The 27,999-nt window shown below is 29.2% G+C and overlaps 1 protein-coding gene, 1 long non-coding RNA gene and 1 other non-coding gene across 3 annotated transcripts; 1 reads left to right on the forward strand and 2 right to left on the reverse strand.

The window, feature by feature from the left end:
• Nucleotides 1-2,893: 2,893 nt before the first annotated feature.
• On the reverse strand, nt 2,894-3,055 carry LOC122269659 (U1 spliceosomal RNA). The gene has a single exon (XR_006225310.2). It is a non-coding gene; the product is annotated as a U1 spliceosomal RNA (small nuclear RNA).
• A 583-nt stretch (nt 3,056-3,638) lies between these two features.
• Nucleotides 3,639-26,397, forward strand: LOC107445358 (uncharacterized). Its single transcript, XR_001584246.4, has 3 exons — nt 3,639-3,740; nt 6,728-6,983; nt 26,260-26,397. It is a non-coding gene; the product is annotated as an uncharacterized LOC107445358 (long non-coding RNA).
• Nucleotides 8,235-14,823, reverse strand: LOC147813741 (splicing factor ESS-2 homolog). Its single transcript, XM_087160071.1, has 3 exons — nt 14,586-14,823; nt 12,626-12,714; nt 8,235-8,311 (listed from the first exon to the last, which is right to left on the reverse strand). The coding sequence occupies exons 1-3, from the start codon at nt 14,774-14,776 to the stop codon at nt 8,235-8,237; spliced, it is 357 nt and encodes a 118-aa protein (XP_087016197.1). The 5' UTR covers nt 14,777-14,823.
• Nucleotides 26,398-27,999: the final 1,602 nt, after the last annotated feature.

Below are 27,999 nucleotides of genomic sequence, written 5' to 3' on the forward strand. Positions count from 1 at the left end.
TACGTGTCAACATAAAACCGTATCAACCAGGGTAAAAAGATGAAACTGGTAATCAAATTAATTCTTTAGTAGTTTATTTGTGGGCGGAGTTATAATTGTTTGATTTATTTAATTCACCATTACTTTGTTCAAAATAAAACTATTTAGTTATACTTTGAACTAACATTGATTATATATATATATGATTTAACTAACAATAATTAAAGTAAAAGTAAAGTAAGGCTGTCAAATTAGAAACGACCGTTTTTTGTTTAATTACATCCTGATTCTGATTTTGTACGAATGCTTTTATGAATCACCCGTCCCCAAGGGGTTAATTTAATCTCATGTAAACACTTGCAGTTTAAATTTAAAACACGACAATTCATTGGCACCGTGGTAGATATGAGCTATATTCTAATGCAGTGATTCTCAACTACTGTGCCGCGGCACTTTTGTGTGCCGCCAAATTCTTAAAATGTGCCGCCAAATATTAGAAATGATACAGTAAAAATTATAATGCCTTTTTTTTTATTATGAGTAAAGTTTAAATTAAAGAAAAGTGTATACATCTATACTTTTTATAGTTTTTCCACGCTTTAACCGCATGAACATCTTTGTCGGCGATTGTTACCAGACAATCTTAAAATAAGATGGAAGTGTTTAAATTGTATATGACACTCAATTTTAAAAAATGTTGTAAGAGCTAATCATAAAAGTAAGCTATGCAATTAATAAACAAATTAACAAAGGATAACTAAAAAATCAAATATTAAAAAACAAATTAACAAATGATAACTAACAAAAATTAAGCTAACAATTAATAATTAGCAAAAAAGCTAGTTAACAACAAATCACACAAAAATAACAGTTAATAATTATAGAAAACAAGCTAACAATTAAACTAGCAAAAAAATAAATAACTGTTACTAACTATTAACAAATTGGTCGAAAGAAATAATTAATCCCTTAATAAATGTGCTTTTGTAGTGCATATTATTTTAATTTACATTCAAAATTATTATCACAAACTATTTAACACAGTGCAAAATCGGTAATTAAACGACTTTTAATCTAATTTGTTTCATTGTGTGCCGTCAAATTTCGAAATCGTTAAAGGTGTGCCGCAGCAAAAAAAAGGTTGAGAATCACTGTTCTAATGTCTCGAATATGGTTTAAAAAAAAAAAAAAAATTCTTTTACCGTTAATTGCATGAATTGTGTGAACCAGGGGGACATTTGATAAAAGTAACGCCTACTTTCTTCGGGAATTTTGATTTCAAATAAAGCGAAGTCATAAACCTTTAAAAAAATGGCTCAAGGAGTCAATAAAATTTCTCTGCCCCAATGAAGAAACATATGTTCTCTAGACATAAGCTGTTGAAGTTATGATAATCCTTGAAGAGTTCTCATACATACTGAGTTACGTGTCCAGGAGCATATTCGTATGAAAATGTGGTGAATCAATTATGTTGGCAGATAGCTACCCATAAAGTGTTTGCGACTGAGATTCATTACCGCCAACTTTGTTGACTGAATTTTACACAGTTTCTTTTTCGAAATTTATTAAAAGAGTATTTTATTTTTTATCAAAAAATTTATTCATTATATTAAAGTACAAATTAAAATATTTAATTAAGTTCGCTTGAAATTTGAAAAAAAAATAATAATTTTTAAGCATCAATATATATTACAGAGCGAAAATTAAAAGCGATTTGTTTATAAAATATTGTTATGAAAATAATGCACCAAACCCGATATACGCGCTTCATCGGAAAAGCAGCAAAATTATCTGAATTTGGACATCAATATAAAATTTTATTGCAATGAAAATATACATATATGTCAACTACATTATAATCAATCAATTTAAGTAAACACATAAAAAATGGTAGCTATTTTACAAGTTAAAAATCAATTAAATCCATTCTATAACCTTTCGCGCTTTCGTTTAAATGCCTAAAAACGAATATAAAAGAATAAAAATCTTATTTGTGAAACGTAAAGGGTCCTCCTCTTATGAATTTTTCTTCACCTTCGTATGCGAAAATTTTTAATTTAATTTTATTGTACAAAACAAAGCTCATCAATCCACCTCCATAGTAAAAGACTGGGGCTAGAGTCTACTTGAGGCAAAATCGCCCCTGAATCACGTGACAAAGTTCTTTAGAACGAGGTTCTCTCTATGTAAATCGCTCCTCTAAGGTCACACGCCCAACTACTAAAAATTATGCAATATGCATATGTATACGAGGTAAAAACGCAGTAGAAAGCTATGGATGGTGTTTTCAGTAGAAATGTAAACAATAACAATCTCCAGCTGTATGCCTGCTCTAGTTCCGGTTAGAAAGCTTGCAGCTGCTTACTACATGTTATTCTGCGAGGCGATATTTTCAAACGGATAATTTTGTTTTCAATAAAAGAAATAAATTAGATAATTTCTGAGCTCAAATCTGCCGTATTTCATAAGATATTATGTAATTGTATGAGTTTAAAGTGAAAATTTGTTTTAGTTATTTAGAGATATATTGTTAAAAAAGATGACATGGTTGCTAGATTTTGAATAACTCGCTTTTTTGGCAACCTTGATTTGGCCTCTTTCCATTTGTTTATTACTGTTTGTTCGTGTTGCAAGCTGTGCACCATCTTATGTTAGTGTAAGCATATTGTTCGAGGAGCAAGATTAATTTATACATTATAATTCAGGTTTAAATTTGAAAGTTGGCATATATTATTAACACGTTGTGAGCCAAATGGCTTTGAAATACACCGGGAAAAGTAACCCGGAAGTATAAGCGATATATAGCTTTCAGCGCTCCCTAGTGTAGGAAATACCATCCATTACCAGCCAGTCACACTGCAAGTTTAGAAGTATTGCTTAGAAAATTTAAAAAGTTCTTTCGTTATTATTTAGACAGGGACAGCGCGAACGCAGTCCCAACTACCAAAAATTGTGCACCCCAAGCAACCACAATTTGTGGATGTGGCGAGCGTCAACCAATCTCAGTGCAATGATAGGTCTCTGCTCGGGGGAGCCTCCTAGCTGATCAAGGCATACCCCAGTGCCAGGTAAGTATGCATTGTCCACGAGTTGGTAATATATCAAGATTATCATATCTTTATTTTCCTGGTAGTTGTAAATTTATGTTTAAGAAAATTTTTTTAAATATAAAAAGAAAGAAAAATGTGGAATATGATGTTGATATGGATTATATCCGCAAAAAGAAGGGATATAATCGTGTGACCTGATGACGAGATTATATCTTTGTTTTTTTATTTCAAATATAAGAAATTTTAGCGACTTTTCGCATTAATTTTAAAGATATGAAAATTATGGAGATAGATTGAAACATTGATAGGCTGTCATATTTTCATAAAAACAGAATATTTTATGGAATACGTAATTATTTTATAAATTGGTCCGCCATCTTATTAAAGCAAAACATTTAGCCGTTGTTTACAGAACACCTTCCAGTTAATTTCGATTGTTCATAAAAATAAAAAGAGCCTGCATCTGGAATGCTAACTGCGTTAAAAGAAACAATGCCAAAAAAATTGTTCAATGGATTTGCTTTGATTGTAATATTTTCTTTTTCTGGTCTTTCTCGGTTTTTAATTCCAAAGCTTTTCGAACATCTGTTAACAAATTTTGACTTTTTCTTTTAGGAAAACGCATAAAAGTTGAGTCAGCTTTTGCTGAGTTAGCCTTTTAGATAATGCTGCATGACAGAATTTCCAAAAAACACGATTATGAATGTATTAGTAAGTAAAATTTTATTCAGTTCATTCTTATTTATAGTACGGGAATTAAATATTATACCTCTAAATCCGCGGTTCCTATTTTTTTTCGGCTGCGGAGCCCTAAATAATCAACCTATTTTCTGCCAAGTATATTATAAATTAAGTTTATTAATGTAACTGTGAACGCTGTAACCTATTAAAAACTATTTTTTAACCCTTTAACGGGCCCTTTATTTCTAGTAAAGGTAAATTAAAGTATTTTTGGAATTGAAATTGTTTTAAGAACAGTAATTGATAGATAAAAAAACTCATTTAGTTTATAAAAATGCCATTTTTTTGGTGGTAAATATATTTAACATGACTTATTAGGAACTTACTAACTTTTATTTTTCTTTATTTATAAAATAAATTCCTTAAATACTACAAACTTCAAAAGTAATTATGTATTTTATAACTTTTATACGTTTTTTTTTAAAGTGACAAATGGTTACCAATTTTATTCAAACTCACTTCAAGAAAGCTGAAGTTATTGAAAAATGGAAACCTAAATTAAAAGTGGTAAAACGTGGTGGTAAGTATACTTACCACGGCCTTCAAAAGGGTTAAATATTAAATCAGAGGAATGAAGATTGTTCATCCTTTTACCATTAGGGTTTATTTCCGACAGTTAAATTTGCAATCCTTCTGATATATGTAGACTATTTATAATTTCTTTTTTTGTGTGTATACATAAATAAACAAAATAAGCCGAATTATGGTTAATTTCGATATGAAAATCGCAGTTAAAAATGGTTATTAGGGAAACATGTTGTTGTATTAAAGAATTATTTTATTTTGATTTGAAAAATGCGATAGGAAAAATACTAATGCAACATTTTATAAATGCTTGTTTTTTTCATAATTTGTTCACTATATTGCTATTAGAAACATTATGCTTTTTTTTCCACAGATTCTACTTCTATTTCGTTGGTATTTTACTTAAAATAATTTTATAAAGGACATTGAGAAAATAAACAAATTATGAATTATGGGTTGGGTTTAAATATAATCAGAGGTTTAAAACTCATCACAGGTTTCAAAACTCATCACTGATTATGAAAAGTACTAATCCAGGGAAGTCTTTTCACTCTTTCACGGAGCACAAGGGTTCCGCGGAATGTCATTTGGGAACCACTACTCTAAACAATTAGTACATTAGTAATCCAAATCCAGATGACAAGGGAACTCCTCGATCAAGTATTGGGAGAAATTTTCCTTTGTGGAGAACTTTTTGATGGAACTAACCCGCATTTGCGTTACATGGAGATGAAACTCATGAAAACCTCCCACAATTAGTTCGACATCAAGGGGACTCTAACTCATGATCCGTCAACCACAGAGGATATTTTGTGTCAGCACTGTGATCGGTGCGAGCCTAGAACGGAATTCGTATTGGCCAGTCATCACTAGGATTTGAACCCCGGTCACAGCATTGGAAGGCGAACACTCTATCCCCTGAGCCGTTACGGCTCTTTGGTTATTTTTGGATGAATTGAGTTTTTTTTAAAAATTATTGTCCCCTATGTTAATAATTTAAGTATTGTATAAAATTTTAATCACGGAAGAACTCGCCCCATCATACAAGTCTGCAAAAAGTGACATTATTAAAAAATGTGGTCGGACATTTACTTATATATCATTTGTACCGCTTAGGCTTAGTTCTGTCGGATACATTTGTTACAAGTTTGAATATGTATGCACATGCTCTTTTGCTTTATAGATGCGCTATCTCTGTAAGCCAGAACAGGGGTTTCCAACTCACATATGGCCGGGGGCCGCAATTAAAAACACCAGTCAAATGGCGGGCCGCAACTTTATCAAAATTTTACATAGGACTCTTTTATGTTTGAAGGAACATTAAATATTACTGTCAGATTTTTACACAAAATTTTTTAACATTAAAAAGCAAAATAACAAACATTACAAATATTGCTTGTTACTTATCATTTTGAATCTTCTTTTAATTAGAAACTTAGTGACAAGATTTTTTGTATTCTTTTAAATTTAATTCTGTGATGAATTAAAAAAAAATTTTTTTTTTGACTTATTAGGAATTATAGCAACAACAAAAAAATTCTCGAGCATCTGAAATTATTTTTTTTTTCTTTTCCGCTCATGCGAAATTCAAATCAAGGAATTTAAATAAAACATGATATTCATTCCCTCTTTTATACGTTTTAAAATTTACAAGTGTAAATATTTTCGTCCAAAATGAGTGGTTTCAAAAAGAAAATTTCTGATACGCACATGTTAAATTCTATTCACAAAATACAAAAAGACGAAATAAAGAAGAGCAACATACACGATTATTTTTGTATTTAAATAAATATTTTCTCGGATGCAAAACCTGAAAAATAAATTTTTTTTGCTCCGTTGGTATGTTAAGTTTCACAGAAACGAAGAAATTAAGTTTTTTTAAACGAAGGAAAAGTATTTTAATCCCATATATAGATTTTTTACTAAAATTGTCCGCAAAAAAAAACAACTAAAATATTTTTCAGTTGTTTTTTGGTCACAAAAAAAAAGGCTTCGTGGGCCAGATGCGACCCGCTGGCCGCCAGTTGGTAATCACTGAGCTAGAACATTACCATTGAGTTAAAGACGATAACTACCGCACCTCTTTCTTTTATTAAAGAACTTCTTGCATGGTTATAAAACGAGGTGTGCACTTTCGTAGACACAACTTACCGGTAAACCTAACAACCATATTTAGTTCGAAATGAGATATCTTAAATTGTTAAGTATGTTGTTAGCTTTAAATCAAAGCTTTTGTTTGTTACCATGTTAAAGTGTTTACCGTGTTTTAATTTTTTCCCAATTTTACTTTTAAACAGTCTTCAAAACTTAACACAATCAAAAAAATGTGCGTGTTTAATTTTCTACCAAAAAAAATATTTTGTTGTTGAGAGCAGCGGTCCAGATGGAATCTCTGTTAGCTATATGTAAATATTTTCTTTTTCCTGTCATAGATGTTCATGTTTAATACTTTCCTAATGGAAACCATATTCAGCATTGGTTATGGATATGAACTTGCATCCGGAATCCAGTCAATTGATCATGCAGGATCCGAGGAAAGCTTAAGAACGGATTGGGGTCACTGGGGAAGAAAAACAGGATGGGATGGCAAAACAGGATATAAAGATTACCATAAAGATTACCAAAAAGATTACCATAAAGGTTACCACAAAGGATGGAAGAAAGGCGGTTTTTATGGTAAAGGTTGAGGTATGTTTCAATCCATTTTAAGTTGTGGTTCTTTTAAAAAGGACGGTTTCAGTTTTCAAGAAAGGAAAAAGTGGTAGTATTTCATTTGTAGGACTTATTTTGCTGATGAAAGATCTAGTCCTAGCCCTGTCGGTTGTTCGGGGTGCCTGAGACCGGAGTGGCCCTTTACCCCTTCATCTTGTGATGGTGGATCCATGTGGTGTTACTTTGAAGTCCTTTGTATTTAAGACCCCAGTTATTCACCGACGTTTCATATGTGCTACCGACTCGGTAGATAATTCGTTAATAAGAAACATTGGTCATTTTGTGACGAGATACAGGCTATACACATCTTTCTTTTTCGCGTGATTGAAATAAATATAATTTAATGTAATAATGATTTTGTGTAAGATCTTATAATCGAATTTGTGTAAAAAAATATTTATCGAAAAAAATGAATTTTTTTCATTGGTGCTTTGGGGAGCCCCCTCCACCCTAAATTCTGGTGCCCTACGTAAGTGCTTATTATGCTTAATGGTTAATCCCGCCCAGGATACAAAACTTCGATGGAAGAAATCGGGAAGAAATCGTATTGACTTCTACACGAATTTTTGATCTATTTTTATTCAAAATAATAGACATAACACAATCGTTATTAATAATCAGTATAGGTTTGGCTTGCTTATTTCTTTTTAAAGCATAATTTCTTATTAAAATTTTCTGACTTAATAATTATTATGTAGAAATAGTTCAAAATATGAAGAAATGAGTAGCCGAAACTTGTGACTACTTGAAAAAAAAAATACCAACACAATCGTATCGTAAGCTTATAGATACTGATCTTATTGTATAATTAGGAGGCGTGATCACAATTTTTTTTTTCGGATTTTAATATATTTTATTATTAATGTCAAAATTTTAATTGTAAATTTAAATCATTATGTTTATTGAATACTGGGCTTGTGTCCGTCCATATTGTAGTCGTAAACAAGAAAGTACAAAAGGGAAAAACCTGGCAGAATGAATTCAAAGAATTTGTTATTGAGTAGAATAGGTTAACCTCTCGGAAACCCGTTCTCATTATCTATAACAAAATTGCATGCTTTAGTCATGGCTGGCAGTTTTTCGAAATTGTTTTATTTATTTAACGTTGTCTCCTATTGAAATACTATTAGAAATGCCTTCTATAAGTCCAATGCTGAGGCAATGATTTTGGTAAAATATATTTTACCACTATATAATGATATAAAATTTTATACCTTTTAGTAAACTTTATTTCTCGTTTCCTTTAAAAGTAGGTGCAACAACCTGATTTTGTTCAAAGCTACCTCGTACGGGTGCTGCCTGTGCTGAGGTATATATAAGTACAGTCAGCAAAAAAAAAAAGATATCACCCTGAATAACTTTCGTTCTAATGATCAGATTTTCACGAACTAAAAGTCAATCTTAATGGTTCCCGGGGGTGACCTCAAATATGCTAATTAATTAGTGCTAACTATTAATTAAGTTACCAAACCAGACACAAAAACGTACTTTCTCTGAATAAACATACATTTTTTTTTACATATTTGGAATCTAGACACTTGAATTAGGGGGGGTAGACAAAATTTTGAAAAAATTGGGTCATAAATTGGGTAGCAATAAGGATTTATATATCTGGCGATGGTTTAAAAATATGCCAAATTACCTCGCCATAGAAGGGGAAATAATTTATAACAACCATAAAGAAACTGAATGAATGACAAGATGGGAAAAGATAGTGCTTCTCGTTGCTAAGCAACCAAAAGAATTTTTCACGTTGCTTTCTGGGCTTTTTTTTTTTTTTAGATCTCCTTTAAAAAGGAAATTTAAATAAATTATTTTTGATTATCCAAGATTATAGAATCTTTGAATTTTTATCTGACATTATTTATTTTTTTAAAGCTGTTTTAATATAATTTGTATGACAGTTTTGAATTAAAACCAAATTCTCATAAGTTATCATAAATTTATGAAGAGTTGTAGGATTAAATGCTTTTGCCCCTCACTTCGAGTTTCTTAGGAAAGGAAAAAAAAGTGATCAAGAAAAGGTGGACCTGAAAAAAGATAGCTATTCTGATGCATAATCTCAAAATTTTATAGAAATCACTGTATTTATTTTCGATAAAAATATTAAACTTAATAAATGTTATATGGCATTTTAAAAGCATTTTGATATATATATATATATATATATATATATATATATATATATATATATATATATATATATATATATATATATATATATATATATATATATATATATATATATATATATATATATATATATATATATATATCCTATATATATATAAATCATAATAAATAAAAACAAAAAAAACACGAAGAAAATTACGAAAAATTAAAAAAATAAGCTGCAAGTAAATAGAACTCATAAAATAAGTAAATAAGTTCAAAATGAAGAAAAAACTTGAAAAAATTACAGAACAATAAAAAAGGGGGGAAGAAAAATAATAATTAAAAATAAAACAGCAAGAAACCGGGGAAAAAAATTCCGAAAAAAGGAAAAAAATTTCTAAAAATATCCGGAAAATAAAAGATATAATCTTTTCATCAGCTTACACGATTATATCAGCAAAAAAATAGTACTTTCTATTATTGTATCAATATAGCCAAAGTAAAATATATCAATGCAATAGTTTGAGAAGCACTCAAAAAAATTTTAAAAAAAATTACAAATATAATGGAACACAATAAGTAAAAATATCAAGCGAAATCAGAAAATTAAGTATAAAGAAGAAACAGATTAAACATGAAACGAAATCTATAAAGCGAGCTGCGAATTCAAATGAACTTATTACATGAACGTGAAATTTTCAAAGAATGATTTAAAATATTTTCGAAAAAGATTGCCACATTACAAAATATGAAACCAAAAGCGGAAATTGAGCTAAAAGCTTAAATAGAGGGGTTTTGTATTAAACTGCGTTCTTACTGCAGTGTTGTAGTGCGTTTGATAACACACCTGTTTTCAATGAACGAATGAAAGAAATAGTCAAAAGCTGACTCCCTACAGTTTCCCCAGATGGTCAACTCACAATAAGGTTTAGATTAGCTTTTTACACTATTTCACCAAACAAGTGAAATATTAACATACATTACAAAATGACAGAAAATTTTCTGAATTTTTTTTTCTGGTCAACTTATGAGGGTTTTAGAATAGAATTTCATAATACTCCTAGACAAAATTAACTTATTTCAGTGGTCAACATACAAGATAGACAGGTGGTCAAGTTACAAAGGTTTTGCTTCTTTATTATGTAGGAAAATTTCCGTTCTTGATAATTGAACTTATTCAGGTGTAAAACTTACAAGTGTGGTCAACTTGGCAGGTTTCACTGTATAAATAAATCATTAATATTCTTGTTATTTTATTACGAAATATTAGGAGAAATTTGTATACATAATTTCTTCAAAACGTGTGTTAAAACTATGATTATAAGTTATTTAAGAAGAAAAAAGTCAAATGGAGTAAAAGAACAATTTTTGAGATGATGATTCTAAAAATAGCACGTTTTTCAAATCTTTTTACAATTTTTTATTTTAGTAGTTATTTAACAAAACAAGGCATATCGAACATTTTCCTGATATAGCAATATTTTTTTGAACTGTGCAAAAGTTGAGAAATCATACAAACAACTTTTAAAGAAAATATTTTCAACTTTTTAAGACAAAAGGGTAACTTAAAAGGGTTAGCGCACAAGATTAACTTTGAATGTTGAATTAAAATTGCATGCCCATAGTTTTTTGTTCATTTAAAAAACAAAACAATCTGTTAAATTTTTCCCCTGTGCGCACATACGCATTTACTTTTCATTACTCGAATAAATAAGAAGCAATAAAAAAAAAAATTAATAATTTATCTTCATTTTTCGTAAACAATAGTATTTTTAGTAAATAGTCAGCTGTTCTGCTTCGAATGATTTTGTGTGTGATCAGTAGAATATTTTTAATTTCTTAACAAGATTTAATTCTCAGATAGCTGGCAATAATTCTAAGTTTTCTTTCAATAAGAACTTAGCAATAATTTAAAAAGTAATTTTATTTTAAAGAAAAACATAAATTAAAGTACTTAAACGATTGATTAGTATATTATTGGAAAAAAATATACATAATAGAATTTTAAAAAAATTGCATTAAAATTCAATAAAAAAGTTAGAAAAATAATTCTGCGAAACACGCACAGACAGGTAATTTACAAATTTATTTTAAGATAAAGGCGATATATAAGATGTAAAGAAGTTTTAAAAAACTCTACTTTAAACTCAGCTGCACGACAGCCCATGGAGGGCCAAGGCCTACTGTGCCCATCTCAGTTTTCTGGACCTAGGGCTCTGGGGTGCAGGAGCAGATGTTCCGGTCAGGTGGTCAGCCGAAAGCGGAACCCCCAGTGTTTAGTTCCCAATCATGCTTGGTACTTATTTATCGACCCACTGAAGGGATGAAAGGCTGAGTCAGCCTTGCCCGGCCCGAGGAACGACAGCGCGAAGCGCTACCTCTCAGCCACCGGGCGAAGTTTTAAGATGATTAAAAATTTTGACTACGCATTCGTATTAATAATTATAAAATATATATTCAAGAAATTGATAAATATATTATTCCAAATCTATGCATACGTATGTATATTATTGAAATTTTATCAGTTATTGAAAAAGAAAATCAAAAATTAAAACATAATCACATTAAGTAAGCACAATCTGGTGCATAATCATATTCTATCAGAAGCACGCCTTTATAAAACTAGACATTCGTTGAATAAAGTGTTTTTTATTCAAAATGTTTTATTCATAATTTCTTCACTAAATTACAAATAAATTATTAAATGACTAAAAAGAAACATCGTATTTTATAGTTTGAAAGAAATAAAAATAAAAAGATTAGCAAACGATTATTAGCGAAAAAAATATGAATGAAATTTTACACTACGCACGCGAAGTCAAGTTCCTCGCAAGTTTATCACATTTTAATATTAATCGCCCCATTTAATCATTTTTTTATTGTCGCCAAATTATTTTTTTTAAAATAATTAATTTCAATTTTTTTCAGCTTCTAATAAATAAAAACAGTTGAAACTTTAGATTTTTCTATTGAAAAATATGTAGATTATTATGGTATAAAAAAATTCATACCTTATAATTCAAAATTATTTCATCCTCAATTTAATTAAATAATAAAAAATAATTAATAATTATTAAAAATTATTTTTTTCATGAAATTATCTTTGGGTAAATGAGTTTTATGAGTGGGTGCAATTTTTTTTTGAATTGCTTCATTAATTTTGAAAATATGACTGAAAACGCAAAAAGCGAAATTAACATTAAGGGGTACGAACTTAGGATCGCTCTCCTGACCAAACTATGGGGACCACATTTCCCAGATTGCGGCTACCCCCTATATTGTGATGGTTAGGAATCCAAATATGTAAAAAAAAATACATGTTTATTCAGAGAAAGTACGTTTTTGTGTCTGATTTGGTAACTTAATTAATAGTTAGCACTAATTAATTAGCATATTTGAGGTCACCCCCGGGAACCATTAAGATTGACTTTTAGTTCGTGAAAATCCGATCATTAGAACGAAAGTTATTCAGGGTGATATCTTTTTTTTTTTGCGGACTGTACAATACTGTCCTTGGAAATGTCCTGTAACATTGACATCAATACACTCTTCATATTCACCCAGTGGTGTAAGTGATCCTACTTTTGGAGAACTGCAAACAGATAAACAATAAAAATAATTTTTAAAAGCAAATGATCATGCAATGTAAATTTTATAGATAGATTGTGGGCTTCACCCCATGCTTGCTTCTGCTTCTCTCATCAACCCCACAATTGTTTTGATTCAACAGAATTAGTTTCCATTTCTTTTGCAAGAATATTTTAACCTAATAATTTTGATTTATTACCATTGTAACTTCATCCACAATATTTTTCTTTTAAATTTTTGGTTACTATAAAACCAAACTATTTTCAAACAAAGAGATTGTTTCGCAAAAGAGTGCAGAACGTTACTTTTTAAAATTATCTTTAAATTTTAAATAATTTTTTGGTATTTTTAACTACATATATTGATGACACACTTTCTAAGATAAAAATAATTTTAAAAAAATTTATGTAAGTGTAGTGTAGTGTACAATAATTTATAGACAATAGCTAAATATCTATATCCTAAATGTTGTTGCATAATAAGATAATATCATGCAAATACTATATCAAAAAAGAACCTTTATATTTTCAAGCCTTTAATTTTGAACAACAATCAAAATCAAAGCAAAAAAATAAGATTAAAAAAAATATGACAGATATATATTTTATAGGTAAATACCAAGATAATTTTTTTCTTAATGCTAATGATAACCAAAGATATCTGGGTGTTCCAAGTAGAGTCAAAATAGTATTGTGTTTTTTCTATCTAATGAGAACAGACGATAATTATCTGTAGGGTTCAGAAAGAAAAAAAGAATTCCCCAACTTTCCCTGGTACTTCAGGAAAATTTCAATGTAAATCCAGACCATAAATTATCTGTATTATACAATTTTTTATTGGAAAACTTTGATTTTTTATTTAATGTCAAATACTAGATTTTGTGAGAAAAATATAACACTGAAACGTGGAAAAATTTCAATAAAAAGTGGAATTTTATAAAATAATTGTAATACATGTTAGAATCATTAAAATTGAATCTCAGTAACTGATTATTTTACAGGCATGATTCAAGAATTTTCTAGGTTTTTGTTTAAAAAAAAAAAAGAAGCAACTTTTCCCAGCTATTCCATGCTTTTTACAGTCAAAATAAAATTCCCTGTTCTTCTTAACCTGTGAGAGCCCTGATCTATCTTTAGACATATAGAGGAATAAAAGTTTGTGCTCCGATAGGGGCAGATACTAGAGCAGAGTTCAGAATCATTTTTTTACCAATAAACTTGTAACTGACTTGTAAAAATTGACATACATTCAGAGGATCATATATAATATTTTATGTATTGTGAAAGGTCTAGCTAAAAACCTCTCAGTAATTTGTTTAAATTAATACATTAACAATTGTTTTTCATATTTAGTTTATATCTTTGAAAAATAGAATTTTACATTTGGTCAGAAATTTGTATTTAACGGGTGTGAAGTAAGAGTTCAACTGATTCATCAAATGTACTATTTTGTATTTAAAATAAGGAGTAAACTCATGTACTGGATTAACCTATACTACTGAAAACACTGTAAATATTATGTTATCTTTAGAAAAAGGTAGAAATGTAATTCTCCTACAACCAGTTTTTAATCTTTTTTAGATAAGTAACAAAGATTGTATTTGTGAGGGGAAAAAAATTGAAAGTTAAAGAAGAAAAAATAATTATCAACACAAGGTATTTCTTAAGCATTATGTGAATGAAAATTTTGAAGACAAAAACTTTTTTATTCTTAGTTATCAAAATTTTTTTAAAAACTTAGGTTTGAGTTAGTGAAGTTTCTACTTTTAAAGTGCAAAAGGGCTTTTTAATAGTCAAAATTTTCTTTTTTCATAGTAAAACACAAATAAAAAATAAAGGCATTATTTCAGTACCTAAGGTTAAAATGTTAGCTTACTTAAAAGGACTCCAGTTTGTTTTGCTGGTTTTTCTGTGCTTCTTAGCAGCTTTGTCTGCTAAAGATAGTGCTATTCTTTCACGGGCTGATAGGTTAGGAATTTTAAATTGCTGTCCACCAGGATTTTGTGGAAGGGGTGTATCTCCCCCATCTAAGCGGAAAGGTGTTCCTTCAATTTCACCCCAAGTCATAATTGGAGTATCTGTCACACCTAAAAAAAAATAAAAATAATATTGTGATGATAGCTTACTTTACATCATAAGTTTCAACACTAATATAGTGGCAAATGACCCTAACACCATTGACATTACATTAACTACCAGAGTATTAAAGGAATTAGTCAAATCTAAATTTATGCAGTTTCTTCATTAATGTTAGTGGTACAGTCAGCAAAAAAAAAAAGATATCACCCTGAATAACTTTCGTTCTAATGATCGGATTTTCACGAACTAAAAGTCAATCTTAATGGTTCCCGGGGGTGACCTCAAATATGCTAATTAATTAGTGCTAACTATTAATTAAGTTACCAAATCAGACACAAAAACGTACTTTCTCTGAATAAACATGTATTTTTTTTTACATATTTGGATTCCTAACCATCACAATATAGGGGGTAGCCGCAATCTGGGAAATGTGGTCCCCATAGTTTGGTCAGGAGAGCGATCCTAAGTTCGTACCCCTTAATGTTAATTTCGCTTTTTGCGTTTTCAGTCATATTTTCAAAATTAATGAAGCAATTCAAAAAAAAATTGCACCCACTCATAAAACTCATTTACCCAAAGATAATTTCATGAAAAAAATAATTTTTAATAATTATTAATTATTTTTTATTATTTAATTAAATTGAGGATGAAATAATTTTGAATTATAAGGTATGAATTTTTTTATACCATAATAATCTACATATTTTTCAATAGAAAAATCTAAAGTTTCAACTGTTTTTATTTATTAGAAGCTGAAAAAAATTGAAATTAATTATTTTAAAAAAAATAATTTGGCGACAATAAAAAAATGATTAAATGGGGCGATTAATATTAAAATGTGATAAACTTGCGAGGAACTTGACTTCGCGTGCGTAGTGTAAAATTTCATTCATATTTTTTTCGCTAATAATCGTTTGCTAATCTTTTTATTTTTATTTCTTTCAAACTATAAAATACGATGTTTCTTTTTAGTCATTTAATAATTTATTTGTAATTTAGTGAAGAAATTATGAATAAAACATTTTGAATAAAAAACACTTTATTCAACGAATGTCTAGTTTTATAAAGGCGTGCTTCTGATAGAATATGATTATGCACCAGATTGTGCTTACTTAATGTGATTATGTTTTAATTTTTGATTTTCTTTTTCAATAACTGATAAAATTTCAATAATATACATACGTATGCATAGATTTGGAATAATATATTTATCAATTTCTTGAATATATATTTTATAATTATTAATACGAATGCGTAGTCAAAATTTTTAATCATCTTAAAACTTCGCCCGGTGGCTGAGAGGTAGCGCTTCGCGCTGTCGTTCCTCGGGCCGGGCAAGGCTGACTCAGCCTTTCATCCCTTCAGTGGGTCGATAAATAAGTACCAAGCATGATTGGGAACTAAACACTGGGGGTTCCGCTTTCGGCTGACCACCTGACCGGAACATCTGCTCCTGCACCCCAGAGCCCTAGGTCCAGAAAACTGAGATGGGCACAGTAGGCCTTGGCCCTCCATGGGCTGTCGTGCAGCTGAGTTTAAAGTAGAGTTTTTTAAAACTTCTTTACATCTTATATATCGCCTTTATCTTAAAATAAATTTGTAAATTACCTGTCTGTGCGTGTTTCGCAGAATTATTTTTCTAACTTTTTTATTGAATTTTAATGCAATTTTTTTAAAATTCTATTATGTATATTTTTTTCCAATAATATACTAATCAATCGTTTAAGTACTTTAATTTATGTTTTTCTTTAAAATAAAATTACTTTTTAAATTATTGCTAAGTTCTTATTGAAAGAAAACTTAGAATTATTGCCAGCTATCTGAGAATTAAATCTTGTTAAGAAATTAAAAATATTCTACTGATCACACACAAAATCATTCGAAGCAGAACAGCTGACTATTTACTAAAAATACTATTGTTTACGAAAAATGAAGATAAATTATTAATTTTTTTTTTTATTGCTTCTTATTTATTCGAGTAATGAAAAGTAAATGCGTATGTGCGCACAGGGGAAAAATTTAACAGATTGTTTTGTTTTTTAAATGAACAAAAAACTATGGGCATGCAATTTTAATTCAACATTCAAAGTTAATCTTGTGCGCTAACCCTTTTAAGTTACCCTTTTGTCTTAAAAAGTTGAAAATATTTTCTTTAAAAGTTGTTTGTATGATTTCTCAACTTTTGCACAGTTCAAAAAAATATTGCTATATCAGGAAAATGTTCGATATGCCTTGTTTTGTTAAATAACTACTAAAATAAAAAATTGTAAAAAGATTTGAAAAACGTGCTATTTTTAGAATCATCATCTCAAAAATTGTTCTTTTACTCCATTTGACTTTTTTCTTCTTAAATAACTTATAATCATAGTTTTAACACACGTTTTGAAGAAATTATGTATACAAATTTCTCCTAATATTTCGTAATAAAATAACAAGAATATTAATGATTTATTTATACAGTGAAACCTGCCAAGTTGACCACACTTGTAAGTTTTACACCTGAATAAGTTCAATTATCAAGAACGGAAATTTTCCTACATAATAAAGAAGCAAAACCTTTGTAACTTGACCACCTGTCTATCTTGTATGTTGACCACTGAAATAAGTTAATTTTGTCTAGGAGTATTATGAAATTCTATTCTAAAACCCTCATAAGTTGACCAGAAAAAAAAATTCAGAAAATTTTCTGTCATTTTGTAATGTATGTTAATATTTCACTTGTTTGGTGAAATAGTGTAAAAAGCTAATCTAAACCTTATTGTGAGTTGACCATCTGGGGAAACTGTAGGGAGTCAGCTTTTGACTATTTCTTTCATTCGTTCATTGAAAACAGGTGTGTTATCAAACGCACTACAACACTGCAGTAAGAACGCAGTTTAATACAAAACCCCTCTATTTAAGCTTTTAGCTCAATTTCCGCTTTTGGTTTCATATTTTGTAATGTGGCAATCTTTTTCGAAAATATTTTAAATCATTCTTTGAAAATTTCACGTTCATGTAATAAGTTCATTTGAATTCGCAGCTCGCTTTATAGATTTCGTTTCATGTTTAATCTGTTTCTTCTTTATACTTAATTTTCTGATTTCGCTTGATATTTTTACTTATTGTGTTCCATTATATTTGTAATTTTTTTTAAAATTTTTTTGAGTGCTTCTCAAACTATTGCATTGATATATTTTACTTTGGCTATATTGATACAATAATAGAAAGTACTATTTTTTTGCTGATATAATCGTGTAAGCTGATGAAAAGATTATATCTTTTATTTTCCGGATATTTTTAGAAATTTTTTTCCTTTTTTCGGAATTTTTTTCCCCGGTTTCTTGCTGTTTTATTTTTAATTATTATTTTTCTTCCCCCCTTTTTTATTGTTCTGTAATTTTTTCAAGTTTTTTCTTCATTTTGAACTTATTTACTTATTTTATGAGTTCTATTTACTTGCAGCTTATTTTTTTAATTTTTCGTAATTTTCTTCGTGTTTTTTTTGTTTTTATTTATTATGATTTATATATATATAGGATATATATATATATATATATATATATATATATATATATATATATATATATATATATATATATATATATATATATATATATATATATATATATATATATATATATATATATATATATATATATATATATATCAAAATGCTTTTAAAATGCCATATAACATTTATTAAGTTTAATATTTTTATCGAAAATAAATACAGTGATTTCTATAAAATTTTGAGATTATGCATCAGAATAGCTATCTTTTTTCAGGTCCACCTTTTCTTGATCACTTTTTTTTCCTTTCCTAAGAAACTCGAAGTGAGGGGCAAAAGCATTTAATCCTACAACTCTTCATAAATTTATGATAACTTATGAGAATTTGGTTTTAATTCAAAACTGTCATACAAATTATATTAAAACAGCTTTAAAAAAATAAATAATGTCAGATAAAAATTCAAAGATTCTATAATCTTGGATAATCAAAAATAATTTATTTAAATTTCCTTTTTAAAGGAGATCTAAAAAAAAAAAAAAGCCCAGAAAGCAACGTGAAAAATTCTTTTGGTTGCTTAGCAACGAGAAGCACTATCTTTTCCCATCTTGTCATTCATTCAGTTTCTTTATGGTTGTTATAAATTATTTCCCCTTCTATGGCGAGGTAATTTGGCATATTTTTAAACCATCGCCAGATATATAAATCCTTATTGCTACCCAATTTATGACCCAATTTTTTCAAAATTTTGTCTACCCCCCCTAATTCAAGTGTCTAGATTCCAAATATGTAAAAAAAAATGTATGTTTATTCAGAGAAAGTACGTTTTTGTGTCTGGTTTGGTAACTTAATTAATAGTTAGCACTAATTAATTAGCATATTTGAGGTCACCCCCGGGAACCATTAAGATTGACTTTTAGTTCGTGAAAATCTGATCATTAGAACGAAAGTTATTCAGGGTGATATCTTTTTTTTTTTGCTGACTGTACATAAATAAGCATGAGCTAAGAGGGGCCGGGAATGGAATGGAGATCCTCAGCTGGAAAATGAAACTGGGAAAGTTTTATTCCATGGACGTTCAATACCGTACCATGAACACTCGCTTGGAAACAGACATTCTACGATAACTCTCTCTAAGGGCGTGGCTAAAATTTAACCAATCACAAAATTTACTTAAGATTTTCTTTTTAAGTGAGGCAACATTAGTATGAGTGAAACGAAACTTAATGAGTTTATTAACATTATACGTTTACGAAGTGAGCTTATGCTATTTGGATAATATTTTCGACTATTTATTGTTTTTTTTATAATGTTTTTTGCTTTAATTTGACTAAAAAAATATGAATGGCGAATACTTAAAAATATTCTTTAATTTATTATACATATAATTCTTTTATTATTAAAAACTGCCATATTTATCTTGTATAATTCATAGATTAAAACCATTTTTTCAGAATAAATATTTCTGACATATCCTTTAAAACGTTTTATTATTTGTCTTAAATATTCTTTTAAAAATACAACTTAAAATAATGCATGTATTTTAATGAGCTAAAGTACAGAATTTTGTGCCTGAGTACTGCATGTGGATAGATTACAAATTATACAAGTTTTTAAATCAAAACTAATTAACAGAAATAAATTAACTTAATTTCAAAAAGGTTCATTAGTTTTCATTTTAATTTTCAGCAATATGATTTAAGTTACTACTTTGCTCATTAATATGTTTTATTTGTTGTATTATTAAAGTGATTGTTTTTACTGATAGTTAAATGAATATGTTCGCAAGAAATTAATTTATAGATTTAATTTCAGAAAGGTTCATTAGTTTTCAATTTAATTTTAACAATATGGCTTAAGTTACTACTTTGCTCATTACTTTGTTTTATTTGTTACATTATTAAAGTGATTGCTTTTACTGATAGTTAAATGAATATGTTCACAAGCAATTAATTTATAGATTTGTGTCATTTTTTTTCTTCGTGTTTTGTAAAATCATTTCACGCATGAAATACTTAAAATTCTATTTACTTTTCTAATTTTACTTTCTAATTATTCTATTTACTTTTCTCATTATTCTTTTTCGCATGTTTTATTGTAAATAAATTGTTTACTTTATAATACAGTCAAACCTCGATATCTCGAACTTGAAGGGATAGGAGAAAAAATTCGAGATACCAAAAATTCGAATTATCGAAAATTGCATGTAATCCATGGTAGAATAAAGAAAAATGCTCTTTACATACCTGATTTACTATTCCATATTTATTCTACAAACAATTTTTACTCTTGAAAAGATTCAATTGTCGTTTGCTTTAGAGATGTGCAAGAAAGTTTATCGATAACACTTTCTAAGTGGACTATAGCTTTAAATGTCTCCTCTGACATATTCGGCTGCCTCTCAGTAAATCTCCTTACAGTGTCCACTCAGAAAGTGCTTGTTTGAGAATTGGTTATGATTATGAGAATTGATTTTCTAATCTCAAAATTTTTTTCGGAATATTTTTTTATTTTCAGAAAAAAAAATCTACGCTATTTATGAGAAAAAAAATCAAGTTATCGAGGGATTAGAAATTTTTTTTCGAGAAATCAAGTTTCTTTTAGCATTGAGTGTGTAGGAAACTTGAAGGGAATTTTTTTTTCTTCGAGATATCGAAAAATTCGTGATATCGAGGTTCGAGTTAGCGAGATTCGACTGTATATGCTAGTAACAAATTCTTTTAAATGTGCTGCCATCTGTGTATAATATAAAGAACCATCGTTCGGAATGAAGTTAAATACTGTTGAAATAAAAGTTCATGGAAAGAAAATTAAAAAAGAAATGGTTGTAACTTCTAAAAAAGATATTGGCTAGGTAATATATCCCAGGTAATAAAACATGGAAATAGTAACAATTATCATATAATGAGAGCATAATTATATTTAGTTTACCGTAATTTCTTAGTTAACTCTAAAAGTATCTTTTCGTTCACACATACTAATGAAACAAAATATTTTTCTTTTAATTATCGTCTTGAAAATTGCTTGGTCACGTTTATCTTTCAGGAATTTTCTTATCTTCTCTCATGAAATAAAAAAAAAATAATTAAGAAAATCATCGGCGAAATATCGTATTTAGTCCTCAAAAATTCATCATTCCATCCAAGAATGAAGATTCTGGGAGCTTTCATTTTCTCCTTTTTTTTCTGAAAAAAGTTGAGAAATAGCAATGTTGTCAATAACAATGTAATCTTATTATTAATCAAGCTCTGCTTTGCTTGTTTATTTCTTTTTAAAGTATCGTTTTTTCGTTAAATTTTTCTGTGTTAATAATTATTTTTTAGAAATAATTTAAAATATGAAGAAGTAAATTTCCGAAATTTGTGAGGAAAAAAAAATACTAGATTAATCTTTTGGTTGACGTTGTCTACTATAACAACGTCATATAAGCGTCGTCAAAATTGACCTCATTCAATAACGCCTGCTGTTTTAAAAGTCCACCTCGTGAATCGATGATTTGAGTAAAATATATTTTACCAGTATATAATGTTATGAAATTTTACTGATTTTCGTTAAACTAGTGGGTTGCGCCCCCTGCTCGCGAACGCTCGCCAACCCCCGAAAATTGCTACGCAATCTTATATGGTTTGCTTCGCAAACCAAGCTCGCTTCGCTCGCTACTAACTTAGGTACATTGCAAATGCACGAAATTCTAAGAATTCAAAACAATCATTCAAATCCATATAAAAACTTTTTTTTAAAAAAAAATTACATCTTTTTAGTAAATACTAAGTCATTAAAACAAATTTGAATTCAAATAAATGACATGTAATTTGTTAAACTTATTAGAAATGTGCTATAGTATAATTCGTGATATAAATCAAAAATCATCAAATAAATTCGTAATATATAAATTCGTGAAAAAAAGCGCTTTCGACAAAATACTAAAATAGAGATCTATCGACAAAGATTACTCACTTCTGCCTAGCTTAATAGTATGAGATTGCCGCAGCTGATGCTCTCTGGTTATTTCAATTTCCGTTTTTAAAAGCGCTATATGTTGAGCCACCTCAACTAGATTTGGCATGTGACATTTTTAGCGGCAATCATTGGTCGATTCGCCGTGTAAGAGAAATAGTAACATAAACAAAACAAAGCAAACGTTGCCACCGGCGGAAAAGAAATACAGCCAAAATTTGGGAGCCACGTAAGAGAATTATATATATTAGATAATACATTTAATTATTACAATGAATTAATCCTTCTCAGAAGAAATTTATATATTTACTTCGCTCGGGAGCTGTTTTACTGCTGTTATCCATAATACGTTTAAAATGATACTACCTAAAAAAATATTATTTGACAGGGCAGGTAAGTAAGTTTCTACCACAGGAATTTTTATGATGTATTAAAAAAAACTTCTGTCTGTCTCCTCCTGTCTCTGTATAAAAAAAAAACTACACATTGCTGTCACATAATCTGTAATTATTATTAATAAAAGCCTAACTCCCTTAGTCACAAAGATATTTTTGCTTGAGCAAAGGTAACGCCTACTTCCCACTTAAGATCTCGGAAACTTAAGTCGAGCCAGCCGATCTAGGTTTTTAAAATGTGAGTACGTCGGCAGTGTGCCAATGCCAAAACTGGTTTACAAAATTTCGATTAAATATGCACGACGATGTATCACAGCAATTTAAGCTGATGAATGCACTAATGAAGACATGGATTAATGTAAACCAGCAAATAACAACTAGTTAGTTCACTGAGACAGTGCACTTATTTAATTCAACAACCGTTCACGATAATTTGGGAAATTCTAGGGTTAAGGCCTGTTTAGACGATCCAATTTCTTGGACAGAGATCGATTGATATTGATGGAAACTTGTTTTGCTTTGAGCTTGGATCGTGTAAACAAACATCCAAGAACTTGGTCCAACTCCTTGGACGATAGTAGAGCATGTTCTACTTTCCATCCAAGTTTTTTCTCCCTTAACCAATCAGCGTCTTAGGTTTCGTGACGTCAACAAGCTGGCAGCAAATTATGTCATTTTGTTGTGGGTTTTCATAGATTTTAGTCCAAATAAATTGATCTGTTGAGGTTTATTTGTGTCATTATGATTTTATTTGAATTTATTTAGTAATTTTAAACTTATGTAAGTATTATTTTATAATGTTGAATATGAACAATGCGCATGCGCAAGTTTTTCTTTCAACGAATCAGCGACATTCAAGAACTTGGATAGTGTCAACGAATCATCCAATTTCTTGGACAGAGAAATCCGTCCAATTTCTCGGATTCAAGAAATTGGACCGTGTAAACAGGCCTTTAATCTCAAAGCTTGACTTATGGGTTGATCAATGTTCTTATGAGAAGTAATTTGTGACGTCGTGTTGATGTTTGTGATTTGCTTCTCAAACGTCAAGAAAATTATTAATTTTTGAAGCGCATCATCACTGGGGACGAGGAAGGGGTTGTGTACAATACTATTCGAATATCTGGATAGTTTTTGGACGGTAAAACCCTTTACTTCAAATAGGAGGTCAAAAGTCACGTTTATCAGTTTTTTGCTAGCATGGAACAAAATGCGTGTGGAATCATGCTACTGTCAAAAAGATTGCAAAAACTTCTGGACTTCTGGACTGTTGTATGAATTAATAAAATATTTATTCACTCTAAGAAAACCGCTTTTCATTTTCAAAAAAAAAAAAAAAAAAAAAAACTTAAAATAAAATAAAAATGAAATTACTCACTACTTTCTAAACATTCTAATATATTTTGGGCATTTTTTTTTATTTATTGCATATCTGAATTCAAAACTTAAATTCAAAACTTTTTTTTTCTGTGCTTAGAGATCACTTTTTTCTTTTAACATTAAAAATATAAACATTTTATAATGAAGCTATTTGAGGATTTTTGGATATCTATAATTTTTTATTACCTGCAAAATATTGCTGAATTTTAGAATGACGCTATCTTTTGTTAGTTAACATAACGCATTTATTCTTCCAATATGAGCAGTTATTCACCAACGTTGATATCATCTGTATGATATTGTCGTATTCATTGCGATGAAGAGAAACTAATGAGGGAGAATACAGATACAGCAATCAGAATTTATTTTCGATTTCAGCATGTGGAAATCAAAATATTATATTATTTTCTAACAACAATGCATTCAAGATCATTTCGATGCTTCAAGTTTGTTTTTACTGTAATATTTAAATTAATTTTATTATAATCCTTTATTTTTTTAATAGATAACTTTTTCTTAAAAATGTGGCTATTATAATCTTTTGGAGGTGGTAACTAGTTCCACAGTGGGAAATAGATTAATAAAATATAGCGGGAAACTGCCCTTAATTTAACTTTTCTGAAACTTTCATAAGTTTTTTTTGGATTTATTTATTTATAAATGCCATGTGGAAGTGTAATTGAAAGTTTTGTTCCAATCTGCAATTGATTAAAAATTCACTAATTTTTATAATCACTTTTAAGTAAGGTTTCCTCCATTTAATTTAAAATCATAGCATAATTTACTTCTTAAAAAATATCATTACAACATATATAAACATATACATTCCTTTTTATTCCATTTATACTTTAAAGGTGCATTCGCTAACATTCATTTTAATTTACACTGTTATCTAAGATGAGAAAAAGGGGTGATTGAGGATGCGGATCCATGGCAGTTTGTTTTGATATTTTACGTCAAGTAAGCATGTAGGGGAGAGTGTGGACATGGGGATAGTATACTCATATGGAATATCTCTGTTATTTATCACTCAGAATTTTCGAGTAAATTTTAGATGATAGGAAAAACTACGCTTCACTCTTATATCTGGTTGCAAGACAAAACATTAGATTGTTAAATATCAAAATATATTTTTTATAATTAATTATTCTGTTAACTTTCTTACATGACTCTTTCATTATTTCCCTTTGTTTACTTTATTAACATTATAATATCCAAAGCTCTTTCATTCTCTCCTTTTTTTTTTAAAAAAAAAAAGTTGAAAAATAACAATGTTGTAAAATTTATCTGTGTTTCGGCAATACATTCCCTTTTATTTACTCACTTATTTATTGATTTTCACCATATACTTCAACAAAACAGAGCGAGCTTATGAAAATAAGATCAATGTCTCAATAGAAAGTAGCGGCGGCGTGTGATGATACGTTTAACAGAGGAAGAATGTAAAATAATACAAGTATAATTTATAATCATGACGGAAAAGTGCAAAAACTGGTACGAAAGACATATCATTTTAGCATCTTTTTTGAGAAAAATAAAATATCTGTAACTATCAAGATTTCTTTTATAATTTTAGTCTATATATAAAAATTTTAAATCGGTAATCCAGGGATAATGTATCATCCTCCCAGGACTTACAGTAATTCACTGTAAATTTTTTCATCACATATATTTCAACTTGAAATCTATGCCCATTCAACTTAGGACTCTACAGTTTAGACGAATCAGTTAGCGGCGCTTCGCGCCGAATACTGAGATTTTCTACATTTCCAACGTTCCAGGGATAATGTAGATATTGTTGAATAGTTTTAAAAATAATTAGTTAACTCCTCCCGGAAACTAGTTTCTACCGAAATTGTTTTACTACCAGCCATTCCCATACCTGCCAACTCTTCCGGATTTTCCGTAAGATTTTATTTTCATATATAAAGTGGTAGTAAATATATACTATTTTTTCTTTTATAATCTTAATTTTTAAATGATATTGATCACCACTATTCTTACAGAAATTAAGCACATATATTAATATGCGTTACTGTTATGGTTGTCAACTTAAGTTTTCTCAAATACAACGTATTTGTTTGCTTAAAACTGAAGTTTTAATTCCATTTTAATACCACTGGGAAAAATAATAATGGAAGGGAGTAAAAGTTGGCAGGTATGCATTCCTCTTTTCCGTCTCGCTTTCACCCCTGCTTATAATGTGACAAACTTAAAAAAATTCTTTAAAGATATATTTTTATTTTCTAGGTCATGATGAAGTCTTGAGAATCTATGAAAAACAGAGAAGCAATATTCAAAGTTTGGCAATCATGAAGTGTTATTAAATGAAAATGTATCGAAATTTATTTGGTTATTAAATTAATTAAAGCAGTTATTAAAAAATTATTAATCTTTCTTTTAATTGGCTTCTGAATCGTGGCGTAAACGAATGTCATGGTTTACTACTAGATATTCAATAGCTTCACTTCAATAGTAGGAGAATTAAATTTTCATTTTGTTAACCATTTCGAACAATGATTCACAGAATATCTCACTCTTTTTAATGTTATAAAATGATTCCAAACTTTTTTCGAGTTGGTAGAAGGGAGCTTGAATGCAAGGGAGCACGGGCATATATTTATGTGTTATTTCTTCACTTCTTGTTGCAATAGTCAAAAAGATTAAAAAAAAAAAAAAAAAAAAAAAAAAAAAAAAAAAAAAAACTACACTCATCTTCGAAACTAATTTAGCAAGCATTTAATCAATCAATTTAGTGTCCCTTTCCTCAGCTATGTTCAATCAAAACTACCCAATCGAGTGATTCGCGCAAGTGTGATCAATTGCTTTTACAAATACATAGTTTCTAACTTGTACTTTCTAATAACATACGAAGTTACAGATAGGAGTATGAGGAAATTGCGGAAACTAGTAATAGGTGCACCGGAGTACCTGACCAAAAAGGCCACCTCCGTAAATTGTATGATTACAAACTGAATCAAAGCAACACCCTCTGAATCAAAGCATTATTTGGGTTAGTAAACTTAATGCAATCGGTAGCAGTGAGAATGGCCCCAGTCAGCGCTTTCGACTATTGATTTTAAAGTAGGCGTTACTCTTTATTTCCTGTCGCGTGGCGGTAAAAATTTTAGAAAAACGTAATCGAATTTTAGATTGTAAGTAATGTAATTACGTGTAAATTATTTTTTATTTTTCATAAATAAGGTTTCATAGATTCATTGGACAAACATAAATTACACCGTTCTGGAAGCAAAACAAATACTTAATGTTAATAAATAATAATAGTTTTAAATTATTATATCTACCACTCAATTTTGTAGAAAATATTTTTTATTATTTTATAAAACTGAAGTTACTTTGTCATCTAGTAGGTTCAATTTCTTGACCTGCAGAGATATATGATGAAATCGGGTAATGATTCTTCGTGAATTAAAACGCTCGGTGCCATATGGTACGCAACGACCATGTGGTATTCTATCTGATTATCTCCTAGATGACCTTATATTTCTAACTAACTTTAGCACAAGTGTAACATTCTTACTTATTATCTAAACCGAAACGTGGTTCAACAAATCCCGAATCCCCTAGATGAGATACTACGTACATCTCGATTTATTACCTCATTAACGCCCTGAGTCATCATTTGAGAACAGTTCTTTCTTCGAATGACTATAAGGAACTACAAATGTTAATTTTTATCTTAGAGGAAGAAACGAAACGTGCAAACCGACTAAGCTATTTTGGTGACATTTGTTTGGTTTAACATTCGAGTTATGCATTTCGAGTTAGTCTCTGTGATGTTTTTTTCTAATTTCTCGCAGGCCGAAGTTGCTAAGACTTGGTGATTATTCTGCCGCAGATCAGGATACGGAAATCTCCTCGGTTGATTAATAATTAGAATAAGTTCATATAAGGTTCTCACGGGTTTAAGTCTAAACGTGAATCACTGGAAAAATTAAAAAGTGGTAGTCTATTTAATTTAAATTAGCA

This window comes from Parasteatoda tepidariorum, chromosome 3 (assembly GCF_982258835.1).
Source record: "Parasteatoda tepidariorum strain Cologne lab strain chromosome 3, Ptep-v5.0, whole genome shotgun sequence".
NCBI classification, from domain to species: Eukaryota; Metazoa; Arthropoda; class Arachnida; order Araneae; family Theridiidae; genus Parasteatoda; species Parasteatoda tepidariorum.

Bases quoted from the DNA above. Each gene is read 5' to 3' on its own strand.
- LOC147813741 (XM_087160071.1), bottom strand. From the start codon at position 14,776: ATGACTTGGGGTGAAATTGAAGGAACACCTTTCCGCTTAGATGGGGGA. The intron at 12,715-14,585 runs GTAAGCTAACAT...ATCTGTTTGCAG, and splicing joins ACAAACTGGAGTCCTTTTAA to TTCTCCAAAAGTAGGATCAC. The intron at 8,312-12,625 runs GTACAGTCCGCA...TATATACCTCAG, and splicing joins ACATTTCCAAGGACAGTATT to CACAGGCAGCACCCGTACGA.